A 27030-nucleotide genomic window follows, 5' to 3' on the forward strand; every position below is an offset into this window, starting at 1 on the left:
GTCCCTCCAGTGTTCACTCAGTGAAAGATAAGCTAGATTGTATTTGCAGCTGCACTGGTGCGAGATGAGGAACTGCTGCTTGTTCTTGCAGTCATGGCCCCAGGACGGCATCCCATGCACCATCAATCTACAGGCCATGACACTCAGGGAGTTGGGCTATATTATATTTTTTTGTAACGGTATGTTTTACTGCTATCATAATTATATGTGGTTTGTGCTGTGTATGACTGTTAGTACTGCGTTTTGTACCTTGGCCCTGGAGGAACGATGTTTTATTTGTCTGTGAACAATTCAACTTGAACTTGAGAATGTTGGAGGAACTGAGCAGGTCCATGGAGAAGAATAAACAGGACCTCTGTCCTGATGAAGGGTCTCGGTCTGAAACGTCAATTCCCCTCCATAGATGTTGCCTGACCCGCTGAGTTCTTCCAGTATTTTGTGTGTGTTAATCTGACAAATAAAACAAAGGTCAAGAGAGTGCTGAGAAAGCGCTTGGAGTTCAGTTTCATAGTACATGTGTTGTGTGGGAGGAGTTTAAAGATATTTTTGGGAATTGCTAGAAGATATGGTAATGGGGTAAGTTATTACAAATAATTCTCGGGTTATGTAAATAAAACAAATGCTAAAAATCAGTGGATAGAAACAGATAACATTTTACAGTAATGACCTTTAATCAGAATTCTGATAATGTATATCCTAATGAAGTCTTCAACCTGTAGCCAACTCTGTTTCACTCCAGAAAAGCTGCCTAACATCCTGGGTATTTCCAATACTTCTGTCTGTTCTTCTGGATTTTGTGGCATCTACAGATCTTCTTTGCTTTTAGATAAGAGAGTACCAGGTGACTGTGGTGAGACCATACTAGGAGCAGATGGTCAACTATATTGGAGGCTACAGACTGGGGAGGAGATTAGCTTTGCCCCTAAGTAGTGGGGTTGTCAGATGAAAGTAGAGAAATATGCAGTGAGGCTTCAAGACGGTTAAGTCAAGTCCAGCAAATGGGCAGATGCCGTACACTGTGGGAAGTCTATTGTTATCCATTAAGGCGAGTGAAATTAGGCTGACAGTTCCAGAGTCATTTTTAGGGATTGCTGCACTGTGACTTTGTCCTCAGTTGAGATGTTAAACTGAGATCCATCTACTCTGAGGTCGGGGTAATGGTGATAGAAGGTTATTTCAAAGAAAATCAGGGGAGATCCCTTTGGCGTGTTAGCCAGTATCCTTCACCAACACCAACAGTGAAACCTAGCAAATATTGAAAGGCTTAGATAGAGTGGAAAGGATGTTTCCTATAGTGGGGGAGTCTAGGACTGGAGGGCACAGCCTCAGAAATCATGAGGAATGTCTTTAGCCAGAGGGTGGTGAATCTGTGGAATTCATTGCCACAGATGGCTGTTGAGGCCAAGGCATTGGGTATTTAAAGCAGAGGTTGATAGGTTCTTGATTATTTAGGGCACCAAAGGTTACGGGGAGAAGCCAAGAGAATGGGGTTGAGAGGGATAATAAATCAGCCGTGATGGAAAATGGTTGCTTGCATATTAGTTGCCATTTTTGCAATAGTGTAACAGAGACTGCACTTTAAAACTATTTAATTAGCAGTTAATTGTATAGAATGTGCAGTGATGTAGAAAATGCAAATCTTTTGGTTCAATGGTTAATCAACCTCTTCTTAATGCAGGCACCACAATGATTAGGACAGCAGCAAGCCCAGCAGCAGTCACATCAGTAGCTTCAACCACACCCCTCGTCACTGTACAGCGGCAAGTTGCACCTCAGGTTAAAGCACCCATCACTGTAGCAACACTTCCACTGAATATTCGTATGGTGAGACCAGCACAGACCACAGCAGGGACTGTAAGTTTTTGCTTCTTTGTGGTTTTTGTGGAGCACTGCATGCACAGGTGTGTTCTTACATCCTGTGGCTTAAAATTGATTGTCTCAGTGCCCTCAGTGTTTTTGTCAAACTTCCCTGGGTATCAGTGCATGCAGCATAATGAAGTGCTTTAGGAAATGCAGTACAGCTGCCACAGCAGAAGCAAAGCCAGTGAGGTGAGACAAATGTTTAACTGTCACACTTACTGTTCAGGAAACAAACTGTATCAACGTTAGTATGTGTATTGTATCAGATAAATATTTTTGTGGGCACTTCAATGTCTGTTGTGCTTCAGAATCATGTTTATTATCACTGTCATTAAATTTATTGTTATGTAGCAGCAGTGTAGTGCAATGCATTTTTAAAAATTACTGAGTTACAATTAAAGTGGAGATTGATACGTTCTTAATTAGTAAGGTTCAATGATTCAATTTAATATCAGAGAATGTATACAGTATACAACCCAAAATTCTTACTCTCCTCGGACATCCACAAATCAGAAGAAAACCCCAAAGAATGAATGACAATAAAATGTTAGAACCGCAAAGCCCCCTCTCTCCTTTCCACACACAAGCAGCAGCAAAGCATCAACCCTCCTCCCTCCCCCACTTATTCAGCAGGAAAGATCAGCACCCACCACCCACCAAGTAAGCAATAGCAAAGTCCCCAAAAAGAGACCATGTGCTACAGTCCAACAAAAGCTAATTATTCACCCAACAAATCGACATTTAACAAGGGACAGAGAGGTGTCACTCCTTCACAGCGAGAGGAGAGACCAACAAAACAAAAGAACTCACTGATTACGACGTTACAATCTGCCTCATTGCATTTATTCTGAGTTCTCCAACTCAAGAATAGGCAGCAAACTCTCCCCACCATCAGGAGAATGATTGCTCGAGTACAGCCTCTGACAGCTGATCCACTGTTTACGATGTTCCGTTTCTCCCACGGCACCCCGGTCGGCGACACCGCCATGGAATCAGCTCATCCACAGGGCCTGACCCCAAAGGCGTGCGTCTTCCAGACCACATCCTGGGGATATCAATAAACATCCGGTCAGTAAGCTGCCATCACCGTAAAGAACCGCAGTTTGGGTGCAGCTGTAGATCACGGACTCCGACAAAACCCTTCTACCTTGAAAAGGAAAAACAGAGACATTAAAGAGAAGAAATTAAGCTGTTTTGCAGATGGGATCAAAGAAGCCACTCTCTAGTGGCATCTTAGCTCTGCCCCTTGAGGATATGAGGAGAAGATCATTCAGAAATCTGATATTGGAGGAGAAGAAGCTGTTTTTGAATCATTGAGGGTGTGCCTTAAGGCTCCTGTACCACCTCTCTGATGCTAGTAATGCAAGAGGGCATGTCCTGGGTGGTGAGGGTTGTCATTCGTGCATTCATAAAGATTGACATCATTCCCTGACTTCACCCACTGTATATACTCAGCAGATTCCCAACACTCGCACGGTGCTTCTGTGTTAGGGAAAAGAAAGGAAGAAAACAGCATTCCCACTAGTAATTGCTATCCTATGAATGTTGCTCGGGAGGGAATTAAATGCTGGATACATGGATTGGTCAGGTTTAGAAGGTTATGAGCCAAATGTTGACATATATAGGGTGGTTACGTAGGTGTATAGTGTGTTGGCCTTCATTAGTCAGGGGGTTCTGTTCAAGAACTGCTAGGTAATGCTACAGCATTAAACTGTGGTTAGACCACACTTGGAGTATGATGTTCGGTTCTGGTCACTTCATTGTAGGAAGGATGTGGAAGGTTCAGAGAGGGTGCAGAGGAGATTTACCGGGATGTTGCCTGAATTAGAGAAGCAGGTCTTATGAAGATGGGTTAAGTGAGCTAGAGTTTTCTGTTAGGAACAAATGAGGGTGAGAGGTGATTTGATAGAGGTGTTTTAAGATTGAGAGGCATAGATAGAGTGGGTGGCCAGCACCTTTTCCCATGCAATGGCCAACACCAGAGAACATTCATTTTAAGGCAAGTGGAGGAAGGTTTGGTGGAGATGGTCAGATGGGATTTTGTATGCAGAGACAATGGGGGTCACTCATTGCTGGGAGTGCTGAGAGGCTGATACAATAGAGACTTTTATATAGGCACTTGGATGTAAGAAAAATGGAGGGTTATGGGCTGTATAGGAGGGAAGGATTAGACTGATTGTGATGGTTGGCAAAACACTGTTCTGTTCAATAAACTTGATCTTCACAACCCAAGTCGACGCTTCACAGAGATTAAACAGTCTCTCTTTGCACAACTATCACCATCTCCTTAGTTGCATTGCTTTGTTTAAGATAATGGGAATCAGAATCGCTGCTAATAAAATAATGTTTAATCAAATTTAGAGCATTTTTGCATTGTCAATTTTTTAAAAATCTAATATATCTAGATAAAGCAGGCTCCTTTGCCTACTTATAGGCTCTTGAAAATGTATTGTCGATGAAGGACAATATTAGTATTGCATTGAAGGTTTATGTGTGATCCCATTCTTGCTGCTTTTGGTAATTTTTTTCTTTCCTTTCCCTCAGCCACTGACCTCCAGCCCACAGATGAGTGGAATGGCAGCTCTGGCTGCTGCCGCTGCTGCCACTCAGAAAATCCCGTCAAGCACAGCAGTTACCTCAGCTGGCATCCACCCTGGCACGACCATGGTGAAAACAGTGGCAGTGACACCTGGGGCCACTACTTTGTCAACTGCTGTGAAAATGGCCACTCCATCAGTCATGGTATGTAATTTCTGTGAAGAGATGGTGGAAATGCAATTGTTTTAGACAAGAACTCTTCCGCTGAAAAGCAGAAAGAAGTGGGATGATTCACATTCCCTGTACTGGTTCCTCTCGCTGAAAAGACATAGAAACATAGAAAACCTACAACACAATACAGGCCCTTCGGCCCACAAAGCTGTGCTGAACATGTCCTTACCTTAGAAATTACCTAGGGTTACCCATAGCCCTCTTTTTCTAAGCTCCATGTACCTATCAAATGTGCAGCAAATTTTTTAATTCCTTGAAAAACTAATTTAACCTTCCTTTTTTCATAAAGACAGCACTTACTACAGCATCGTGTTCCCACAGCTGATTGCCTTTTAGATGGTGGCACTTCAGCATCATGATAGGAACATTAAGTTTGGACACATCTAGGCACAAGTCATCTGTTCTAATTTCTTTGTTTGCAGTGCAGAACACCTAGAAAATATAAAGACCATAAGGTATGGGATCAGAAAGAGGGTAGAGGAACATCACCTTTTATTCTGTCTGGGTAGCCTCCAGCCTGATTACATGAATATTAATTTCCCCTTCTGATAAAACAATTTTTCCCTCTTACCTCTTCTCACATGCCTGTCACCACCCCTGGGTCCCCTCTTCCTTCCCTTTCTCCTCTGGCCCAGTCTCCTCTCCTACCAACTCCTTCCTCTTCAGCCCTTGATCTTTCCCACCCACCTGGCTTCACATCGTCTAGCTATCATCCTTCCCCTCTCCCCACCTTTTTATTCTGGTGTCTTCCTCCTTCCTTTCCAGTCAGTCCTGATGAAGTGCCTTGTCCCGAAAGTTCAACTTGTTCATTTCTATAGATGCTGCCTGACCTGCTGAGATCCTCTAGCATTTTGTGTGTGTTTTTTTTTGAAGATACAGCTGCAAGGTGAAATGAATTCCACTGCACACAAATATGCACAATTAGCCTCTTGCCTTGTAAAACTTTCTGAGGCACTTCCATATTCTTGTAACCATTTCCATTTTGCATAGAGCGTACAACACTAGAGGCCCTTCGGTCCGTGACGTTGTGTCGACCTTTTAACCCACTCCATTACCAGTCTTGCCCTTCCCTCTCATATAGCTGTCCAGGCGAGGGGGGGATCTCATTGAAACCTATTGAATATTGAAAGGCCTGGATACAGTGGACGTGGAGATGTTTCCCATATTGGGGGAAGTCAAGGACCAGAGGGGACAGCCTCAGAATAGAGTGAGGTCCATTTAGAACAGAGCTGATGGTGAATTTCTTTAGCCAGATGGTGGTGAAACTGTGGAATTCAATGCACAGTTGACTGTGGAGGCCAAGTCATTGGGTGTATTTAAAGTGGAGGATGAGAGGTTTTTGATTAGTTAGGGTGTCATTACAGGGAGAAGGCAGGAGAATGAGGTTGAGAGCGATAATAAATCAGCCATGATGGAATGGTAGGGTAGACTGGATGGGCCAGATAGCCTAATTCTGTTCCTATGTCTTATGGTCTTCTTTTTCTACCATTTATTTGCCCACCTAAGAGTCTGTTAAATATTCCTAATGTATTCGACTCTGGTGCTATTCTTATCAGTGCACTCCATGTATCTACCACTCTTCTGAGTAAAGAGAAACTTCTTCTGACATCCCCCCAATACATACCTCTAATCACCATAAAATTCCTGTGACATCTCCTCGAAACATTTCCTCTACTCACCTTAAATGGATGTCCTCTGGTACTAGCCATTTCTGTCCTGGAAAAAAGATGCTAAGTCGATAGGCTGTCTAGTCTGTCTATGTTTCTTGTGAGCCTCTATCAAGTCACCTTTCATCCTCCTTCGCTCCGAAGAGAAAAGCCCTAGCTTGCTCAGCCTATCCTCATAAGACATGCTCAGTAAACCAGGCCACATGCCGGTAAATTTCCTCTGCACCCTATACGGCTTCCACATCCTTCCTAATATAATGAGGCAACCAGAACTGAACACAACATTCCAAATGTGGTTTGACCAGAGCTATAACATTTCCTCGCATTTTTTACACACTTTTCCACCTCTGCTTCCATAAATCACTATTAAACTGCGGCATAGATCACAATTCATGGGGTAGGTGCAATGAATTCAAGTGCGCACTTGGATTTGTAAGTCTTTTTCTTAGTGTGAGACTGTCCCCAAAACCTGGAGAAGTAGATTTGGCATGTGGTAGGATATTATATCAAAAATCTTTAGGTTGTTGCCTTGTATGGTGCAGGCATGACTTGCTTCCTGGAAGTCCTTTCACTTTTGCTGATGTGAATTTGTGTTTGCTTTCTAGGTCAATGCCCCAGCAACCTCAATGTTAAAGACAGCTGCTGCTCAGTTAGTGACTCCAGCTCATACTGCCACCACCACTGCTCCAGCAAGACCCATTATTACAGTGCACAAATCTGGCACTGTCACTGTCACCCAGCAGACTCAGGTGGTCACCACTGTGGTGGGAGGGGTCACCAAAACAATCACGTTGGTTAAGAGTCCCATTACCATGGCAGGAGGAAGCACGCTGGTAAGGAGAGTGACTCTCTGAGATTGTAACCATTGTTGACTTCTAATCAGAGGAATTCAGTTATCTTGCATTTTAATTTCAAATTCTGACATCTTTACTCGGGCTGTTTTTAAAGTTTTCAAAAGCCTTTAGAAGTCAAAGGCGTGCTTACTTCAGTGTTGTCACTGATCATTGGGTCTCCTTGTTAACATATTATTTCCTAAATTGAAATAACATTGTGTATTTGCAAAGCTTCCGTCTTTAATTGCATGTATCTACACAAGAAATGTGTTAAACACACGAGTGGCACTGTATCGTAGCGTCTAGCGTATGGCTTTATGGTGCCAGCTTTCGCTGATTGGGATTCATTTCTAGCCACTGCCTGTATGAAGTTTGTATACAGCTTGGTAACAGGTCCTTTAGGCCAAATGAGCTTGCACGGCCCAATTACGCCCATGTGACCAATTAACCTACTAACCAATACGTCTTTGGGATGTGGCAGGAAGCCAGAGCACCTGGACAAAACACACATAGTCACAGGGAGAACTGTGACAGATAAAACTAATCTTTAATAAGAAAATATTCTCTAAAATGTGCAAAAAGTTTAAAGTCTTTAATAATTTATCTTGGCCTATCAAAGGAGGTTGGAGAACAGTTAGCATTATTAACTATGAAGGTAAATAAAGTCTGATGTGTTCTAGATGTAAATAAATGTCTTTTTCTCTTGGATTGTAAAAGTACTGTTGTAATTTTCCAGTTGTTTTACTTGAATTGTAAATTTCCACTCTTTATTGTCCTAGATTTCAAACCTAGGCAAAGTGCTAACCCTACAAGCAAAACCAGGGCAACAGGCCACCATCTCCGGCACAGGCTCTACTGGGCCACTTACACAGATCTTCCAGGTTGGCAAATTTCACTAGCTTTACAACTGAGGGGTTTGTCTCTCGCCATTTGTTTCTTTCTTGAAATACCTTTACTGAAAAAGAAAACCTGTAATTATGGGTACAAAGTGTGGATGCTGCTTATTAATAATGGCTATAACGTGGTGAAAGTTACCTTTTTATTGCCTTTGAAAGCTCATTTAATTAATTCCAGCCCAGCAGCTTGTTGTTGGTTAGGCTTTTCCTGTTACGTACATTGGATCTTTGTTTTTGGTGGGGGTATGGGAGCGATGTCCCACCTAAACTGAGAACTCTGCAGTTTTACAGAATGGCGTTTGCAAAAGTAGACACTTGCCATTGCAGCAAATAGCCTAATTCTGTGCATTCGATTGCCTTAAATGTTAGTATAAATACAAGAGATTCTTCAGATGCTGGAAATCTAGAGCAATACCCAGAAAATGCTGGAGAGCTCAGCAGGTTGTGCAGTATTTATGGAGAGGAATAAACAGTTGGTGTTTTGAGCCAGGACTGGAAAGATAACCAGAAGAAGCAAGAGTAAGAAAGTGGAATGAAAGGAAGGAGTACAAGCTGGCAGGTGATAGGTCTACTTACAATTCCTCTGAGAGCTCCTCAAACCTGTTGAAGAATCCTTGGGGAAATTATTTTTTAAGCTTCTTGCTCCCGAGATTGGGAAAAACTAGATTTGTAAATCGTTTAGATTCAAATTAAACCTAGTCTAAAATATACATTAAAAACGAGCATAGAATAGGCTCAGACCCTTCGGTCCACAAAGTTGTGCTGAACTGATTAACTTACTATTCAAATGCCCAACTAAACTAATCCCTCCTATCTACACAGTATCGATACCCTTCCATTTCCTGCACGTTTATTTGCCTATCTAAGAGCCTCTTGCAGTCACCACTACCTCAGGCAGCACGTCCCAGGCAATTATACATAATTTGCGGCTTTATGTTAACACCTATATGCTGTAACAAATAAAATTGTAATTTGCAAATTGTTTAGTTTATCTACAACTACCTCATTATTCCAGTTCATCACGGAGAGTCAGTTATCCTTGCAATTCTGCTGTATGCATTTGTGATGAAGACTATGGGACCAGCCTACGAGTTGCTTTATAATATTGAATCCACTTTTCTCATGGCTTGTCTCCACTTTTGTTTAATTCAACAGACTAAAGGTCAACTGCCTCCAGGGGCCACCATATTAAAGCTCGTGACTTCAGCAGATGGAAAGCCTGCCACCATTATCACCACCTCCCAGGCAGGCAACGTGGGCCTTAAGCAGGCAATTGTGAGCCTTGGCAACATGTCACCTGCCTCTTCTAAACCAACAACCACCATTCTCAAAACTATCCCTATGTCTGCACTTATTTCACAGCCTAGTGCCACAGGTATGGCAGAGTGAGAGGTACTCATTTATTTTAATATAGGGGTGTTAGTACACTTTGGTAGGGTGTATCTGGTGTTCACTTCCTTGAATTTGCTTTGCTCGTCCCTCTTTACACAATCCAAAAACAATAATTGTCAGATCCAACTGCAGTTCCCCAGATAACTTATTTCCGTTCCTGAATAACACACACAAAATACTGGAGGAGCTCGGCAGGTCAGGCAACATCTATGGAAATGAATAAACAATTGACATTTCGGGCCAAGACCCTTCTTCAGGATTAACTCTTGTGTTTATTATTTCCTTTCCTAATACGTGACACGGTGTTTCAGTTCAGAATCAGATTCATCACAACTACATTGAAACATACAGAGAATTATCTTTCTTGAGTTAACAACCAACGCAGCCAAGGTTGTGCTGGGGGCAGGCTGTAAGTGTCCCCACACATTCCAGTGTCAATGTAGCATGTCCACAATGTTCAGCAGAACAACACAGACACAACAAAACAAGTCGTCAGCAGCAAAACAAGTCCCTTTCCCTTCTACCCATCCACCCCACCCCTCACACACACATAGAAAGGCCCCAATCCCAGGACAGGCTGCTTCTGGTCCATGGCCTCGGCCTCTCAGGCTCACAGTAATAGCTGAGTTAATTGTTTTATTAAAGGTTGTTTTATGAATTAAACACAAGAATGTAGGAGGGGCAGGTGTAGGTCTCTTGGCCTCTTGCACCTCCTCTATAATTCAAGGTAGAACACACGAAGAACATCTTAATAATGATATCAAGGTCCCATAAAAAAGGAATCTCTGTCACTAAAGGAAAAAGAACTGAGCAAACTAACTGGGCTAAGGGCTGACAAGTCCCTTGGCCCTGATGCCCTTTCTTCTAGAATCTTCAAGGGAGTGGCTACAGATATGCTAGATGCTGTGGTTGTCATTTGCCAAAATTCCTTGGATTCTACAGAAGTCAGAATGGATGAGGGGTAAAAAGCAGAAATATAACCAGTTCGGTGAAGGAGAGGAAACAAAATGCAGGAATTGCAGGCTAATTAGTCGTTGTATAGCACCATAATGTCCATTCAGCCATGATGTTGTGCTGACCTTCTAACCTACTCTAAGATCAATCTAACCCTTTCCTCACTCATAGCCCTCATTTTTCGTTCATCCACGTGCCAATCTAAAAGTTTTGAAATGCCCCAAATGTATCTGTACTGTATATGTGGTCTGATCAATGCGATATAAAGCCTCAGCATTACATCCTTGCTTTTATACTTAGTCCTCTTAAAATAAATGCTAGAATTGCATTTGCCATCCTTATTACTGACTCAGCCTGCAAGTTAACCTGTGCTAGGACTCCCAAGTTCCTTAACACCTCTGATTCCTGAATTTGCTCCTGGTTGTTAAGGTTTGACAAATCAGTGTAGGAGTGTAATTCCTAGTGTTTTTCTGTGAATTGAACTGGTCAGATCAGTTGAAATTTAATCCTGAGAGTGCATTAAGTAATTTAAATGATACTGTTTATTGTCATTATTTTTAAGGTGCCACAGGGACTGCTGGGATGAAATCGCCAATTACAATCATCACCACAAAAGTAATGACATCTGGAACTGGAACACCAACAAAATTTATTACTGCTGTGCCTAAATTACAGGCAGGGCAACAAGGATTGACCCAGGTTGGATTTAGTTGCATATTACTGTGAATAATATTTTAATATAATTTCTCTTATGTTTTTCTCTTTCTTAGCTGTATTATTGTGGCAGACATTTGTCTTAAAAGAACACAATTACTGTCAAGTCTAGGAGAAAGCCTGCCTTGTAGAACTTAACCCAAGTGGGTGAATTTTCTGATCATAACTCTGCACTTGGAAAGAAATAAACAACTTGCTTAGGAGTGAGAGGAGGGTACATGTTGCTTCTTGCTTTCCTCTGGTGAGAGTATTTAGAACTAGGGCACATAGTCTCTGGATATGAGGTTGTTTAGTTTTAGAATTGAAATATGGTGAAAGTTATTTCAAGAAGTGGTGAAGAATCACAAAGTTTTACCAAAGGAGATGTGGATTTTTGGTGACTAGTACATTTGAGGCTGAGAGCACGATAGAGAGATAATTAGTTTATTATCAGTATTGAGAAATATGGGAAATGGAGCAGGCTAATTAGGTAGAAGGTTAGCATATTCTTATAAAGGTGAGCTTTATTTGTCACACGTACATCAAAATAGACAGTAAAATGTGTTGTTTCTGACAATGACCAACACAGTCTGAGGACGTGCTGGGTGCAGAATGCAAATGTCGCCATGCTCCCACTGCCAATACAACATGCCCACATCTTAATAACCCTAACTGTGCGTTTTTGGAATGTGGGAGGAAGCTGGAGGAAGCACACTCACAGTCAATGGGAGAACGTTCAAACTCCTTACGACAGCAGCGGAAATTGACTGGTGCTGCTGTGCCACCCCCGGGATGGTAAAACAAGTTCAGAGGGCCAGACAGTGACCTTCTGACCCTGATGTGAGCGGGGACAAGTCCTGTGCTCTGGTAATAGTGGTTTCAAATAGTATTATAGAGGGAGATGTTGGCAGGAGGTATCTGGGTAGGAAGATCTTTAATGTAAGTACCAATCAGTCTAGACGAATATCAGACCAGCCAAGTTCAGACCCTATCTATTGAAAATATGCTTTCTTCTTTATACTTGTGCATTTTGCAGGAAAGCAGCCCTCTATCCCCAAGAGTAGATCCTGAACATCAACTAAACACAAGAGATTCTGGAAATCCTGAACAAAACATACAAAGTCCTGGAGAAACTCAGCAGCGCAGGCAGCATTTATGGAAGGAAACAAACAGTAGACTTTTCAGGCCGAGACCCTTCATCAGGACATCGATCATGAGTCCTGATGAAGGCTCTTGGCCAAAACGTTGACATTTATTCATCTCCATAGATGCTGCCCGACCTACTTTTGTGTGAGTTGCTCTGAACATTATGTCTGACACTATAGTACAATCCAGAACTGTCAATATTCCTGGAAATTAGGGTTAATAATTAACTTTATTATTCCAATTGTTTTGAAGATGGAAAGTAATATTCACCTTGTCTGCTCTGTAAATAAGCAATAACTATTTTAACATTTTTTTCTCTCCTCTTCTTCAACTACCCCCCCCACCCACCCCCCAAATTCACATGTAAACTGACCCTTCACATCGGGCAGGTTTTGCTGAAAGGTACTGCAGGGCAGCCTGGCACAATACTACGAACAATCTCTGGGACACCAGTGAGTGGTGTGAGGTTGATCACCCCAGTGACCGTTTCTACCACCAAACCAGCACTCACAACTTTGGTAGTGAAAGGAACCACAGGTATGTACTTGTATGAGTTTTGTTCTTGTTGAACTATCTATTGAGATCCTAAATTTGTGCATTGAGGGTGCTGTTGTAGTTCCTCATAGGCAGGTGGCATCTTGAGCATTAATTTGAATGGATTGGAAGAACAGTGGGTTCTAGGTATTTAAGTCATTGATAATCGGAGTAAACACTTAATTTGTGACAACTCTTAAAGAACAAAAACGAATCAAGAAAATTGCTGGGATTCCCTTCGTTTATTTGGGACACTCTGTCACTTAACTGTCACAGGAGACTGTAACCGAACAATTTTTAGCCAGTGTCAGTCGTGTGCACCTGTGGCTGTTAGGCACTTAGAGTGAACAGTTTTGTAAGTAGTGTCAGTTGCGTGCATTTGTGTTCAAAAAGCTGTGATTTTTGTCATTGATAGATGGCAAGAAATAAGCAATAAGATAATTCAGAACTGCTTGCTCACCGCGGCATCAAGCGTTTAGGCTTGGAAATGCTAGAAGCGGCCAGAAATGTAAATGAAACGATTTCACTAGTTCAACAAGCAGGAACTATCAATAATTTGAAGGTGTCTGCCATCATCAAAAGCATTGTATGAAGGCAGTCCATTATCTGCACTAGGTGTCTGCACTGATTTAGTTCACAGTCAATCAAAAGAACACTGTAGTGTACACTTGGAGGAATTGAACTAACACACAATTTTAAAAGCTCGGCAGAACAACACAGAATACACCAAGAAACAAAACAGCAGCAGCAAAACGGGCCCCTTTCCTCCCTCCCTTCCACCCCACACTCATGGACAGCCCTCCAACAGCAGGACAGTTCAGATTCAGGTTTAGATCTATTTATCACATGGGAAATGTACAGAGAAATGTGTTGTTTGTGGTTTACCAATCAACACGCCCGAACATTTCCACCCATTACGTGACCAACATCATGGTGTCTTGTCTTGTGGCTGATTCTCCTGTATGCACTGGTATGTAATTAACATCTAAGTACCACTGCATTGGACTCTGGTTTAAAGAAAAGTGGGGTAATGGCTAGAGAGATGGCAAGATTACTGTGACCTTTTCAAATGTGCCTGTGTTTGTTTGACCTTGACACTGGGTGCAATTGTAATGTCATTCACAGAGGAATATCTTTGTGTAGATGTATGCTGTCTACTTGGGAGAAGTTGTGATCCCACCTGGAGGCTTGGTATAAGGACCAACTTGTCACTGACTATAAGCACAAGGTCTTCATAAATCAAAGGATTTTGAGTACAGGAGTTGGGATGTTATGTTGAAGTTGTATAAGACATTGGTGAGGCCAAATTTGGAATTTTGTGTGCAGTTCTGGTCATTTACTTACAAGAAAGATATCAATGAGAGTACAGAGAAAATTTACAAGGATGTTGCCGGCACTTGAGGACCTTAGATATAGGGAAAGGTTAAATAGGTTAGGACCTTAGTTCTAGGAGTGTAGGAGAATGAGGGGACATTTGATGGGTATCTAAAATTATGAGTGATATAGGTAGTGCAGGCAGGCTCTTTCCACTGAGGCTGGGTGAAAAATAGAGGTCATAGGTTAAGGGGAACATCAGAGGGAGCTTCCCTCAGGGTGGTGAGAGTGTGGAATGAACTGCAAGCAGAAGTGGTGGATGCAAGTTTGATAGCAATATTTAAGAGATGTTTGGACAAGTACATGGATGGGAGGGGTGTGGAGGGCAGTGGTTCAGGTGTAGGTCGATGGGACTAGTCAGAATAATAGTCCTGCATAGACCAGATGGATAGAAGAAGCTATTTCTGTGCTGTGGTGTTCTGTTACTCTATAAGTTTGTTCTTAATTGTTTCAGTTTTCCAACCAGATGAACAAAATGGGGATTGCAAAAACATAAAATTGGTATTGGGATAAATAGCTACAAATGTTTTACAAGGGTTTTGGGGCAAGTTGGTTTGAATGTGATTCTTTTTTAAAATTTGAGTGCTACCTGTTGGTAATTCTTTTGACTGATTTTTAAATTGTTTATTAGATGCCACTACTTTGGGGACGATAGGCACCACACTGGCAGGAGTGTCTACTGTATCGCCCGCAGTCAACACTCCCATTGCAACCCTTGGTGCCATCACCAACCTTGCCGGCCAGGTAATCAGTGCATCCCCCAATACCTCTCAGAAACTCACAGCAGTAACTGGAAGCTCTTCCACAGCTCCCATCATCACTCTTCAGGTAGGAATTTAATTGGAGCTGTACTGTACTGCATGCCTTGTGCTCAACATTACGCCTTCTTTTACTTTGATCCGTAGAATCATTTCTCAAGTGAATCCTTATTTTGTTTTGGTGAGAGCTTGATGGACAGTTGGATGTTACGCACAGTGCACCACTGCACATACCAGAAATTGAGTGTTCTACATGTAGCACCCATCCGGTTGAGATTAGATGGGTCAGCCTAGATCAGATATTTGCATTTCATATAAATTGGTGTATTATTATCACATGTACCAAGGTACAGTAAAAAACTTGCTTTGCATACCATCCATACAGATCATTTCAATATAATAGTGTTAAGGTAGTACAGGTGGACCCTTAACATCACTAAGACCTTGCACTTTATTCAAAGTCAAAGTAAGCTTATCATCAAACCATGAGATTCACTTACTTGCAGGCATTTACATAAAATAAATAAGTCCAATAAAAATTATGAAAAACTGTACATGAACAAAGACCGACAAACGATCAATGTGCCAAAGGAGGCAAATCGTGCAATAGAAAAAAAGTAATACTGAGAACATGAGTTTAGAGTCCTTGGAAACAACAGGAATTCTGCAGATGCTGGAAATTCAAGCAACACACATCAAAGTTGCTGGTGAATGCAGCAGGCCAGGCAGCATCTGTAGGAAGAGGTGCAGTCGACGTTTCAGGCCGAGACCCTTCGTCAGGACTAACTGAAGGAAGAGTGAGTAAGGGATTTGAAAGTTGGAGGGGGAGGGGGAGATCCAAAATGATAGGAGAAGACAGGAGGGGGAGGGATGGAGCCAAGAGCTGGACAGGTGATAGGCAAAAGGGGATACGAGAGGATCATGGGACAGGAGGTCCGGGAAGAAAGACAAGTGGAGGGGGGACCCAGAGGATGGGCAAGAGGTATATTCAGAGGGACAGAGGGAGAAGAAGGAGAGTGAGAGAAAGAATGTGTGCATAAAAATAAGTAACAGATGGGGTACGAGGGGGAGGTGGGGCCTTAGCGGAAGTTAGAGAAGTCGATGTTCATGCCATCAGGTTGGAGCCTACCCAGACGGAATATAAGGTGTTGTTCCTCCAACCTGAGTGTGGCTTCATCTTTACAGTAGAGGAGGCCGTGGATAGACATGTCAGAATGGGAATGGGATGTGGAATTAAAATGTGTGGCCACTGGGAGATCCTGCTTTCTCTGGCGGACAGAGCGTAGATGTTCAGCAAAGCGGTCTCCCAGTCTGCGTCACTCAGGTTGGAGGAACAACACCTTATATTCCGTCTGGGTAGCCTCCAACCTGATGGCATGAACATCGACTTCTCTTAACTTCCGCTAAGGCCCCACCTCCCCCTCGTACCCCATCTGTTACTTATTTTTATGCACACATTCTTTCTCTCACTCTCCTTTTTCTCCCTCTGTCCCTCTGAATATACCCCTTGCCCATCCTCTGGGTCCCCCCCCCACTTGTCTTTCTTCCCGGACCTCCTGTCCCATGATCCTCTCATATCCCTTTTGCCAATCACCTGTCCAGCTCTTGGCTCTATCCCTCCCCCTCCTGTCTTCTCCTATCATTTTGGATCTCCCCCTCCCCCTCCAACTTTCAAATCCCTTACTCACTCTTCCTTCAGTTAGTCCTGACGAAGGGTCTCGGCCTGAAACGTCAACTGCACCTCTTCTTTGATGTGTGTTAGAGTCCTTGGAAGTGAGTTGAGGTGACTGAAGTTATCCCCAGGAGCCTGATGGTTGGAGGGTAACAACTGTTCCTGAACCTTCAGAAGTGAGACCTCTGTACCTCCTGCTTGATGGTAGTAGCGAGAAGAGAGCATGGTCTGGATGATAGTCTCCTTGATAATGGACGCTGCTCTGTTGTGGCAGTACTCTTTGTAAATGTGCTCTATTTAATAGCCTGGGCTGTATCTGCAAAACTTTACGCAGACTTTTCTGTTCCTAGGCACTGGTGTTTTCATTCCAGGCTGTTAAGCAGCCAATTAGGATATTAGGATATTGTCCATTGTGCTTCTGTAGAAGTTTCTCAGAGTTTTTGGTGACATGCCGAATCTGTACAAACTTTTAAGAAAGTAGAGGTGCTGACGTGCTTTCTTTGTGATGGCGCTCGTGTGCTGGTCCCAGCAGAGATCCACTGATATGATAACACCAAGGAATTTAAATGTACCGATCCTGTCCACCTCCAATCCGCTAATGAGGACTAGCTCGTGGACCTGCGGTTTCTTCCTCCTTCAGTCAACGATCAGCTCTTTGGGTTTCCTGACATTGAGTGAGGGGTGGTTGCTGTGGCACCAGACAGATTTTCAACCTCTCTCCTGTGTGCTAATTAGTCTCCACCTTTGATTCAGCCAACAATGTTGGTGTCATCAGCAAACTTAAATACTGCATTGGGGCTGTACTTAGCCACTTGCACTGCCCTCTGTTATTATTTTCTGTGCCCTGCTGTAATGAATTGATTTGTATATGAATGCTTTACAAGTTTTTCACTGTACCTTGGTACATGTGACAATAATAAACCAATTTACAAGGCAAAACAACAATAGAATGCAAAAGGAAGTGCAGGCAGACAGTAAAGTGCAAGGTCATAACAAAGTCGAGTAAAGGAAAACTCACCAACGCCTCCTCATCATCAGGAGGGTAATGAAATTTGGTATGTCCCTGTCAACCATTACAGTTTTTATTGGTGCTCTGTAGAAAACATCATGTACCCACCCCAGGCATTCTCTCTTCTCTTCTCTTCATCGGGCAGAAGATACAAAAGGTTAAAAGCACGTACCACCAGATTTCAGGATGGCTTCTACCCCAGTTATAAGACTATTGAATAGTTTTTTGGTATGATGAAATATACTCTTGACCTCACAATCTGATCCATGGTGCCAACTAAAGGCGACTCGAAGTGGCAGCTCTGATGGAAACAATTGTATGTTCCCGGTTCAGCCTGCTACAGCTGAGAACCACAACTGCATCTAAGGTCTATACAGTTAGTAACGGCGTTTTAGTGTGATTAAGCAATCTATCGCTGCTCAAAACCGATGAACGTAAATCGGATTGTGGCCAGCGTACTGCCCCTTTAAGACGGATGTGGAAATGAGGTTGTCACGCTGGGCTAATGTCGCGTTTTTTAAAAAATGAGGTTTTCAATGCCCAATTCGTCTATCTTGCTGGCAAAAGTACAACCTCTGATAAATAAAATTGAAGATCTCAGAGCTAGGGTGCTCTTGCAGAAGGACATTAAAAGCTGTTGCATTTTCTTCACATAATCTTATTTAATCCCTTCTGTTCCAGACACAGATTCAGTTTGATAGGTTCACAATACTGCCAAGTTAGGACTGCTGAGTCTTAAAGCCAAAGGCGGGGAGCAGGTTTGCTTCATGATCCATTCTTCATGGTGTACAAACGTGATGGTGCTATCCCAATTTTGTTCACCAGATCTGAACCACCTCGCGATCAAGTGCCTCATGAGATTTCAGCGATCATTTTAGTAGAGGTATAATTCCCCCTCGGACCAATATCAAACAGGCTCCCTAGGCAACTCCCTTGTCCAGTCATCCCTCCCCACTGATTTCCCTCCTGGTACTTGTGCTTGCAAGCAGAACAAGTGCCATACCTACCTCCTTTACCTCCTCCCTCACTACCATTTAGGGCCCCAAACAGTCCTTCCAGGTGAAGCGACATTTCACCTGTGAGTCTGTTGGGGTCACCTACTCTGTCTTGTGCTCCTGATGTAGCCTCCTGTATATCGAGACACCCAACGTAGATTGGGAGGCTGCTTCGCCAAGCACCTACACTCCGTCCACCAGAAAAGGCAGGATCTCCCGGTGGCCATCCACATCAGTTCTACTTCCCATCCCCATTCGAACATGTCAGTCCATGCCCTCCATTATTGTCACAATGAGACCACACACTCATTACGTCTGGGTAGCCTCCAACCAGATGGCATGAACACCAATTTCCTGAACTTCTGGTAGTTGCCCCCCTCCCCCTTCACCATTCCCCATTCCCATTTCTCTCTCTCTCTCTCACCTTATCTCCTTAACTGCCTATCACCTCTCCTCTGGTGCTTCTCCCCCATGGTCTTCTACCCTTAGATTCCCCCTTCTCCAGTTCTTTATCTCTTTCACCAATTGACTTCCCAGCCCTTTACTTCATCCTTCCTCTCTCCCAGTTTCACCTACCACCTTGTACTTCTTTCTCCCCACCTTCTTGATCTAACTTCTCGACTTTTTTCTAGCCTGATGAAAGATCTTGGCCCGAAACATCAACTGCTTACTCTAGGTCTGAGTTCCTCCAGCATTTAGTGTGTGTTGCTTGGATTTCCAGTATCTACAGATTTTCCAATCTTGAAGCTTTAGATGATCTGAGTAATGTGATCAACAGGCATGAAACAGCACATCCTGATGCCTTGCCCATAATCTTAGGAAATTTTGACCAGGCCAGCTTGAAAAAGTCATTAAATAATTATCAACAAATCATTTGTAGTACCAGAGGAAACAACACACTGGACCACTGTTACACAACCATCAAAGGTGCTTACCATGCAATCCCACCCTCGCATTTTGGAAAATCTGATCACCTGGCTGTACTTCTACTCCCTGAGCACAGGCAGAGACTGAAGACCGCAGCACCAGTAGTGAGGACCGAGGAGGTATGGACAAGGGAGGCACAGGAGTGCTTACAGGGTTGCTTTGAAATGGTGGACAGGAGTATTCTGGGGTTCATCTTCGAGTTTGGATGAGTACACTGCATTTGTCACTGACTTCATTAAAACCTGTGTGGATGAATGTGTGCCTACGAAAACTTGCTATACATGCCCAAATCAAAAGCTGTGGATGAACCAGGAGGTTCATCTTTCGCTGAGGGTTAGATATGTGGCACTTAAGTCTGGCAACCCAGGTCTGTACAAGAAAACCAGGTATAACTTGTGAAGGGCTATTTCAAGAGCTAAGAAACAATTCTGTGCGAGGTTGGAGGCAACATCAGATGCACGTCAACTTCGGCAGGGTTTGCAGGCCATTACTTCCTACAAAGCAAAACTCAATACCACGAATGGCTGTGAAGCTTCACTATGAGAAGAGATCAACGTCTTTTATGCTTTCTTTGAAAGGGAGATAAAATTACAGCTGTGAGGATCCCTTATGATTTCTGTTGCAGAGGCTGATGTTAGGCTGTCTTTAAGGAGGGTGAATCCTCACAAGGCAGCAGGCCCTGACGGAGTTTCTAGTAAGTCTCTGAAAACTCGTGCCAACCAGTTGGCAAGTGTATTCAAAGACATTTTCAATCTCTCATTGCTACAGTTCCCACCTGCTTTCAAAAAGGCAACAATTATACCAGTGCCCAAGAAGAGCAGTGTGAGCTGCCTTAACGACTGTCGTCTGGTAGCACTCTCATTTATGGTGATAAAATGCTTTGAGAGGTTGGTCATGGCTAGAATCAACTCCTGCCTTATCAAGGACTTGGACCGGCTGCAATTTGCCTATCGCCACAATAGGTCTATGGCAGATGTGATCTCAATGGCTCTCCACACGGCCTTGAATCAGTTGGACAGTATAAATACCTATGTCAGGATGCTGTTTATTGACTGCACCTCGGCATTTAACACCATGATTCTTACAGTCTTGATCAAAAAGCTACAGAACCTGGACCTATGTACCTCCCTCTGCAACTGGATCCTCGACTACCAAACCGGAAGACCACGTTCTGTGTGGATTGCTAATAACATCTCCACCTTGCTGACGATCAACACCAGCTCACCTCAGGGATGTGTGCTTAGCCCACTGCTCTTCTCTCTCTCTACACCCATGACTGTGTGGCTATGCATAGCTCAAATGCCATGTATAAATTTTCTGATTATACAGCCATTGTTGGCAGAATCTGAGATGGTAATGAGATGGCATACAGGAGTGAGATGTACCAGCTAGTTGAGTGGTATCACAACAACAACCTGGCACTCAACGTCAGTAAGACCAAAGAGCTGATTGTGGACTTCAGAAAGAGTAAGACAAGGGAACACAAACCAATCCTCACAGAGGGATCAGAAGTGGAGAGAGTGAGCAATTTCAAGTTCCTGAATGTCAATATCTCTAAGGAACTAACCTGGTCTCAACATATCAATGCAGTCCATCATAGCTTAATTTATCACCAGTAAAACCCTCCCAACTATTGAGCACATCTACATCAAATGTTGCTGTAGAAAAGCAGCATCGATCAGCAAAGATCCTCACCACCTAGGCCATACTCTTTTGTTGCCATCAGGTAGAAGATAATAAGAGCCTCAGGACTCACACCACCAGGTTCAAGAACGATTACTACCCCTTGACCATCAGGCTCGTCTCATAATAAATTTTATTTTGAACTTTGAGATTTGAGCTGTGAGGAAGGCAAGACCGGCTATATTCCGTTTAGAGTTGGAGGAGATTTGGTTTATCATCTAAACCATTGGAAAACTTCTACTGATATACTGTGTAGTGTAGAGCATTCTGACCAGTTGTACCACTGTCTGGTATAGGGGTGGGGGCTACTGCACAGGATCGAAGTAAACTGGAGAGAGTGGTAAAATTAGTCAGCTCCATCACGGGTACTAGCCTCTGCAGTATCCAAGACATCTTCAAGGAGTAGTGCCTCTGAAAGGCGACGTCCATCATTAAGGGCCCTCACCACCCAGGACATGCCCTCTTCTCATTGTTACCATCAGGAAGCAGGTACGGAGCCTGAAGGCACACACACAGCGATTCCAGAACAGCTTCTTCCCCTCTGCCATCCAATTTCTAAATGGACATTGAACCCATGAACACTACCTCACTACTTTTTGCACTGCTTATCTTAATTTAACATTTAATATACATATATATACTTATGTATTCATTTTTTTGTATATTATCATATATTGCACTGTACTGCTGCTGCAAAGTTAACAAATGTCATGATGTTTGCCAGTGATATTAAACCTGATTCTGATCTACCTCATTATGATCCTGCAACTTATTGTCTATGTGCACTGCACACCCTCTGTACAGAAACACTTTTATTCTGTATTTTGTTATTTTTCTTTGCACTGAACTAGTCTGTTTGAACGGTATGCAATCTCCGTACATGTAATAATAATAAACCAATTCCTTTCATGAGGTAAAAGATCCACCTTGTACTTGGATTATTCATTAGATTGGTGACAATGTACCATTGTTTGCAATGTGTTTACTCACATTTTTATCAGAGGACTTCTCCAGATATCCCTCTTTTCAATTCTATTCCTTGAACTTGGTAATTCCTTAATTTCTGTTATTGGGTCAGCTGAAAGACTCTTTTATTTTTCCGCCACTCATCCTTGACTATCTGTCAATTCCTTCCAGCCTGCTTCTGAGCCAAACCGGGTGACGATTGTTGCTACCCCCAGTGGCATGGTGACGCAGCAAGCCCAACAGCTCGTAAATTCAGGCTCCACTTTAGTTGCAGCATCTCGGCCTCCCACCGTGTCATCAGAGACGCAGACCCAGCAGGTTGAGTTGTTGGAAGTACCAGTTAGGTGTTCGAATCCCCCTCATGAGACGATGGAAACTAACACCACCAATACATCTACAACCACCACCGCAAATATCGCAGCTAACCAGGGTGAGTGCACAGCAGGAATCAGGGCATCCAGAATCCTTTTGGTCTCTGACATACTGCTTTGTTTGTCTGGCTGGATATTTTAAACCAATTTTCTCCTCTTTGCCTCATGAGCTTACTGGGTGAGATTTCCTGGCACAGATATCCCATCTGCTATATTGTCACATGTATACACTCAATGGCCGCTTTATTAGATACAGGAGAAGAACCTGGTGTGGTCTTTGACTTCTGTAGCCTGTCCACTTCAAGGTTCAATATGTTGTGTATTCAGAGATGGTCTTCTGTACACCACTATTGTGACACGTCATTTGAGTTACTGTCACCTTCCTGTTGGCTTGAACCAGTCTGGCCATTCTCTAACTTCTCTTGTTAAAAACGTGTTTGCCCGTAGAACTGCTGCCCTCCGGATGTTTTTTGTTTTTCGCACTGTTCTCTGTAAACTCTGGAGACTGTTGTGTGTGAAAATCCCAGATCAGCAGTTTCTGAGATACTGAAACTGACATGGGTCACAGAGAGAGCATACAAACTCCTTACAGACAACGCAGGAAGCTTGTCCCTTTCGACCTTCCTCGCTGGTCACGTCCCCATCCCTAATCTTTGTGTCAAATGCAAACGTACAAATATTAATTTCCAACCTCCCATCTGGAAGAGGATCCATTAATTCCTTTTTCCTGCAGATGCTCCGTTATTTGTTCATTCCTAAATGAACACAAACCTGAGAGTCAACCACATTGGCCAGACTGGATAACTGGATCCGCTGAATGACATTATTGAACCAACTCGGCTTCTTGTAACAATTAAGTGGCATAATGTTTCTTATTACAGAGACTACAATGTCTTTGGATAACATTGAAGCTCCGATTAATGTGATTTTCTGTCTCTCCATCTGTTTTCTCTCTCCACCTTTTGCAGTCCAGCCTCCACCCATGAATGCTCAAGGTCTCCCTGAAAGTGTGCATGGTGAAACTGCAACCGCAGGGACAACCAACACCGCAACCACTGCAGCTCCAGCTCAGAGCGGGGCGGTTACCATGGTAACGCAGTCTACACCTGCGCCTGGGCCCTCCACACAGGTAAGAAGGGGGGAGAAATGGTCCTGCACAGGAAATGGACTTAAACCCTGGAGAGTTTCCTCCTCATGAAATCTAAGCTGGCACTCAGTATTTGAGAACGTTGGACTGTCAGGACCAGCCTTTGGGCACCACAGTAGCATACCATTAGCGTAATGCTATTGCAGCTTGGGGCATCGGAGTTTAATCCCAACATCCTCTGTAAGGAGTTTGTACATCCTTCCCATGGAATTGCGTGGGTTTCCTCCCACAGTCTAAAGATGTGCCTGTTAGTAGGCTACGTAGACACTTTATTGATCCCAGTGTCACAGTAGCATTACAAGTCCAGAGATGTACAAATATGAGAAGAGAAGTAAGAAAGAATTAAAATAAAAAATTACCTCAAACAGTCTTAACAAGAGGGGGTTGTCACTTCCCCGGCCAAAGGTTGACATTATAGAGCCAAATGGCCAAGGATAAGAATGACCTCATATAGCGCTCTTTGGAGCAGTACAGTTGTCTTATTCTGTTACTAAAAGTTCTCCACTGTTCAGCCAAGGTGGCATGCAGAGAGTAAGAAACACTGTCCAGAATTGCCAGGATTTTCTGTAGGGTCCCTTATTCTTCCACAGCCTCCAGTGTGTCTAGTTTGACTCCTAGACAGAGCCAGCTTTTCTGATCAGTTTATTGAGCCTGTTGGCATCACCCATGTTGATGCCATTGCCCCAGCCCACCACCACATTGAAGATTATGCTGGCAACAACAGACTGGTAGATCACATGAAAGAGAGGCCTGCATACTCCAAAGGACCTCAGTCTCCTCAGGAAGTAGAGGTGACTCTGGCCCTCCTTGTAGACAGCCTCTGTGTTGGTGCTCCACTCAAGTCTGTCATCCAGGTGCACCCCCAGGTACTGGTCATCGTAAATTGTCCCATGATCAGATAGGTTAAATCAAGGGTTGCTGGGTATCATCGCTCGAAAAGCCAGAAGGGTTTGATTAGCACTGTATCTCTTTTTTTTTTAAAAACAACACTTGTCTGTTGTACAAGTAAAAACTCAGATGCCACCATTTGAAGAGCATGGCATTGCCAAATGTGATCTGAATCAGGTTCATTGTCACTGATAGAAGTCATGAAATTTGTTGCTTTCTGGCATAACAAATTGTGTAAATTAAAACTAAAAAATTGATGCCACAGTTCATTCCCCTCAGTTTGAAATTGTGTGGGATCTTTTTCCACCTTCAAGTTATCCAACCTGTGATGTTAATTTAACAACTCACCCAAAAGATGGTATATTTGACGGCACAAGCTCCATACTACACTGAAGCCTCGGCCTATGTATTTGTGTTCAGGTGTGTTGCCGTTGAGTCACAGATGTCCTGAGAAGCCAAGGTATGGGTAAAGCCAGGACCAGGATATATTCACTGTTGGTATAGGAAGAATTACTGAGCCCATTCCTCTTGTGAAGCAGGATTTGTCTCAGTTACTCTTTATTGATGTTGTAGGAGGAATTCTTTGTCTGAACATATGCTGTAGAAACAGCATTGGCTATTCCGCCTTTCACACATGCACAGTTATTCATTCGGGTATCAACTAAGCTTTTACCTCCCGAACACACTCCTGCACTTTTCATGCACCCCATCTACACTTCTCACTATCTCAGTAAGGCAGCTAGCAGAATCAAACTCCCACCTATCCCAGACATTCTCTCTTCTCCCTCCCATCAGGCAGAAGATACAAAAACCTTGAGAGCATGTGCCACCAGGTTCAAGGACAGTTTCCATCTAACTGTTATAAGACTATTGAACAGTTCCCTGATATGATAAGATAGACTCTTGACCTCACAAATCTACCTTCTTACGACTTGCACTTTCTCTGTAACTAACACTTCATTCACGCTTCGTTATTATTTTACCTTGTACTACGTCAGTGCACCATTGTAATAAATAGATCTGTTAGCAAGACAAGTTTTTCACTGTACCTCAGTACATTGGACAATAATAAACCATGTTTCCCTTGTTTCCTAAAAATGTTGAGCTCTGTCAAAAATATACTCGGCTACTGACCCTCCACACTCTTTTTGGTAAACAATGCCGAAGATTCAGTACCCCTCTGGTTTGAGGTATTTTTCCTCGGTTCCATCCTGAACAATGATCCTTGTTTTGAAACTCTAACCCTGGTTCAACATACCGCAGCCAGGGTGAAGCATCATCTCTGTACCTACCCTGTCAAACCCCACAATGAATTTTATGTTTATCATTCTTCTAAACTCGAGTGTACAGGCCTAGCCTGTTTAACCTATCTTTGCTTGATAAACCCTTGATCCCAAGAAACAGTCTGGTGAATCTTTGTACTCCCTCAGTGATGTGTTTTCCCAGATAGGGGAGACCAGACCTGTACACAGTGCTGGCTCACTGGGGTTCTTATATAATTGGAAAAAGATGGCTTTTATTTTTCCTGGAATGCTTCTGCAATAAAGCCTTCCCTTTTTGCCTTCCTGAGCATCATGCTAATTTTCAGTGACTTGTTTAAAAGGATTACAATGCAGGACTATCATTCACTATAGAACACTACAGCAGAAAAGCAAACCCTTTGGCTGCCAATCTAGTTAAAAGAATAATTGACCTTTCCACCATGGCTAACCTCTCACTTTTCCATAACAAATTCCACCAACCATGTCCTTGTCTATTTATTAAAGCTGTTTTCATCCCCTCCATATCCTCCTCACAGGCCACAATGCCATCTGACTGAATCATCGCAAACGTTGATCTGTTTCACCTTATCCAAGTCATTAACATAAATTGTGAACAACTTCTATCCCAGTGGCCACACCTTCCATTCCATTTATTCAAGTTCAGGTTTATTGTCATCGGACTACATTTACAACCAAGCTAAATTATGTCCCTCCGGACCACGATGCACCACAAAACATACAGTGGCATGCAAAAGTTTGGGCACCCCAGGTCAAAATTTCTGTTACTGTGAATAGTTAAGGGAGTTGAAGATGAACTGATCTCCAAAAGTCATAAAGTTTAAGATGAAGCAGTCTTTTCAACATTTTAAGCAAGATTAGTGTATTATTTTTGTTTTGTACAATTTTAGAGTGGAAAAAAAAGGAAAGGAGCACCATGCAAAAGTTTGGGCATCCCAAGAGATTAGAGCTCTCAGATAACTTTTACCAAGATCTCAGACCTTAATTAGCTTGTTAGGGCTATGGCTTGTTCGCAGTCATTGTTAGGAAAGGCCAGGTGATGCAAATTCCAAAGCTTTATAAATACCCTGACTCCTCAAACCTTGTCCCAACAATCAGCAGCCATGGGCTCCTCTAAGCAGCTGCCTAGCACTCTGAAAATTAAAATAAATGATGCCCACAAAGCAGGAGAAGGCTATAAGAAGGTAGCAAAGCATTTTCAGGTAGCCGTGTCCTC

At 43.0% G+C, this 27030-nt stretch overlaps 1 protein-coding gene across 4 annotated transcripts in view; it reads left to right on the plus strand.

Annotated features, from left to right (window-relative positions):
* LOC134356968 (host cell factor 1-like) overlaps positions 1-27030 on the plus strand; it is a 131449-nt gene that overhangs the window by 49154 nt on the left and 55265 nt on the right. For 3 of the 4 annotated variants that reach the window (XM_063068250.1, XM_063068253.1, XM_063068252.1), the window contains 10 exons: positions 1679-1854; positions 4405-4602; positions 6902-7129; positions 7909-8010; positions 9181-9400; positions 10934-11070; positions 12600-12747; positions 14750-14946; positions 22300-22558; positions 23468-23628. In XM_063068250.1, coding sequence (XP_062924320.1) covers positions 1679-1854; positions 4405-4602; positions 6902-7129; positions 7909-8010; positions 9181-9400; positions 10934-11070; positions 12600-12747; positions 14750-14946; positions 22300-22558; positions 23468-23628 — 1826 coding nt within the window. The remainder of the gene's footprint in view (positions 1-1678; positions 1855-4404; positions 4603-6901; positions 7130-7908; positions 8011-9180; positions 9401-10933; positions 11071-12599; positions 12748-14749; positions 14947-22299; positions 22559-23467; positions 23629-27030) is intronic. The other variant, XM_063068251.1, reaches the window with a different exon arrangement.

The sequence above is a fragment of the Mobula hypostoma genome, chromosome 15, assembly GCF_963921235.1.
Source record: "Mobula hypostoma chromosome 15, sMobHyp1.1, whole genome shotgun sequence".
In the NCBI taxonomy this organism is placed as follows: domain Eukaryota; kingdom Metazoa; phylum Chordata; class Chondrichthyes; order Myliobatiformes; family Myliobatidae; genus Mobula; species Mobula hypostoma.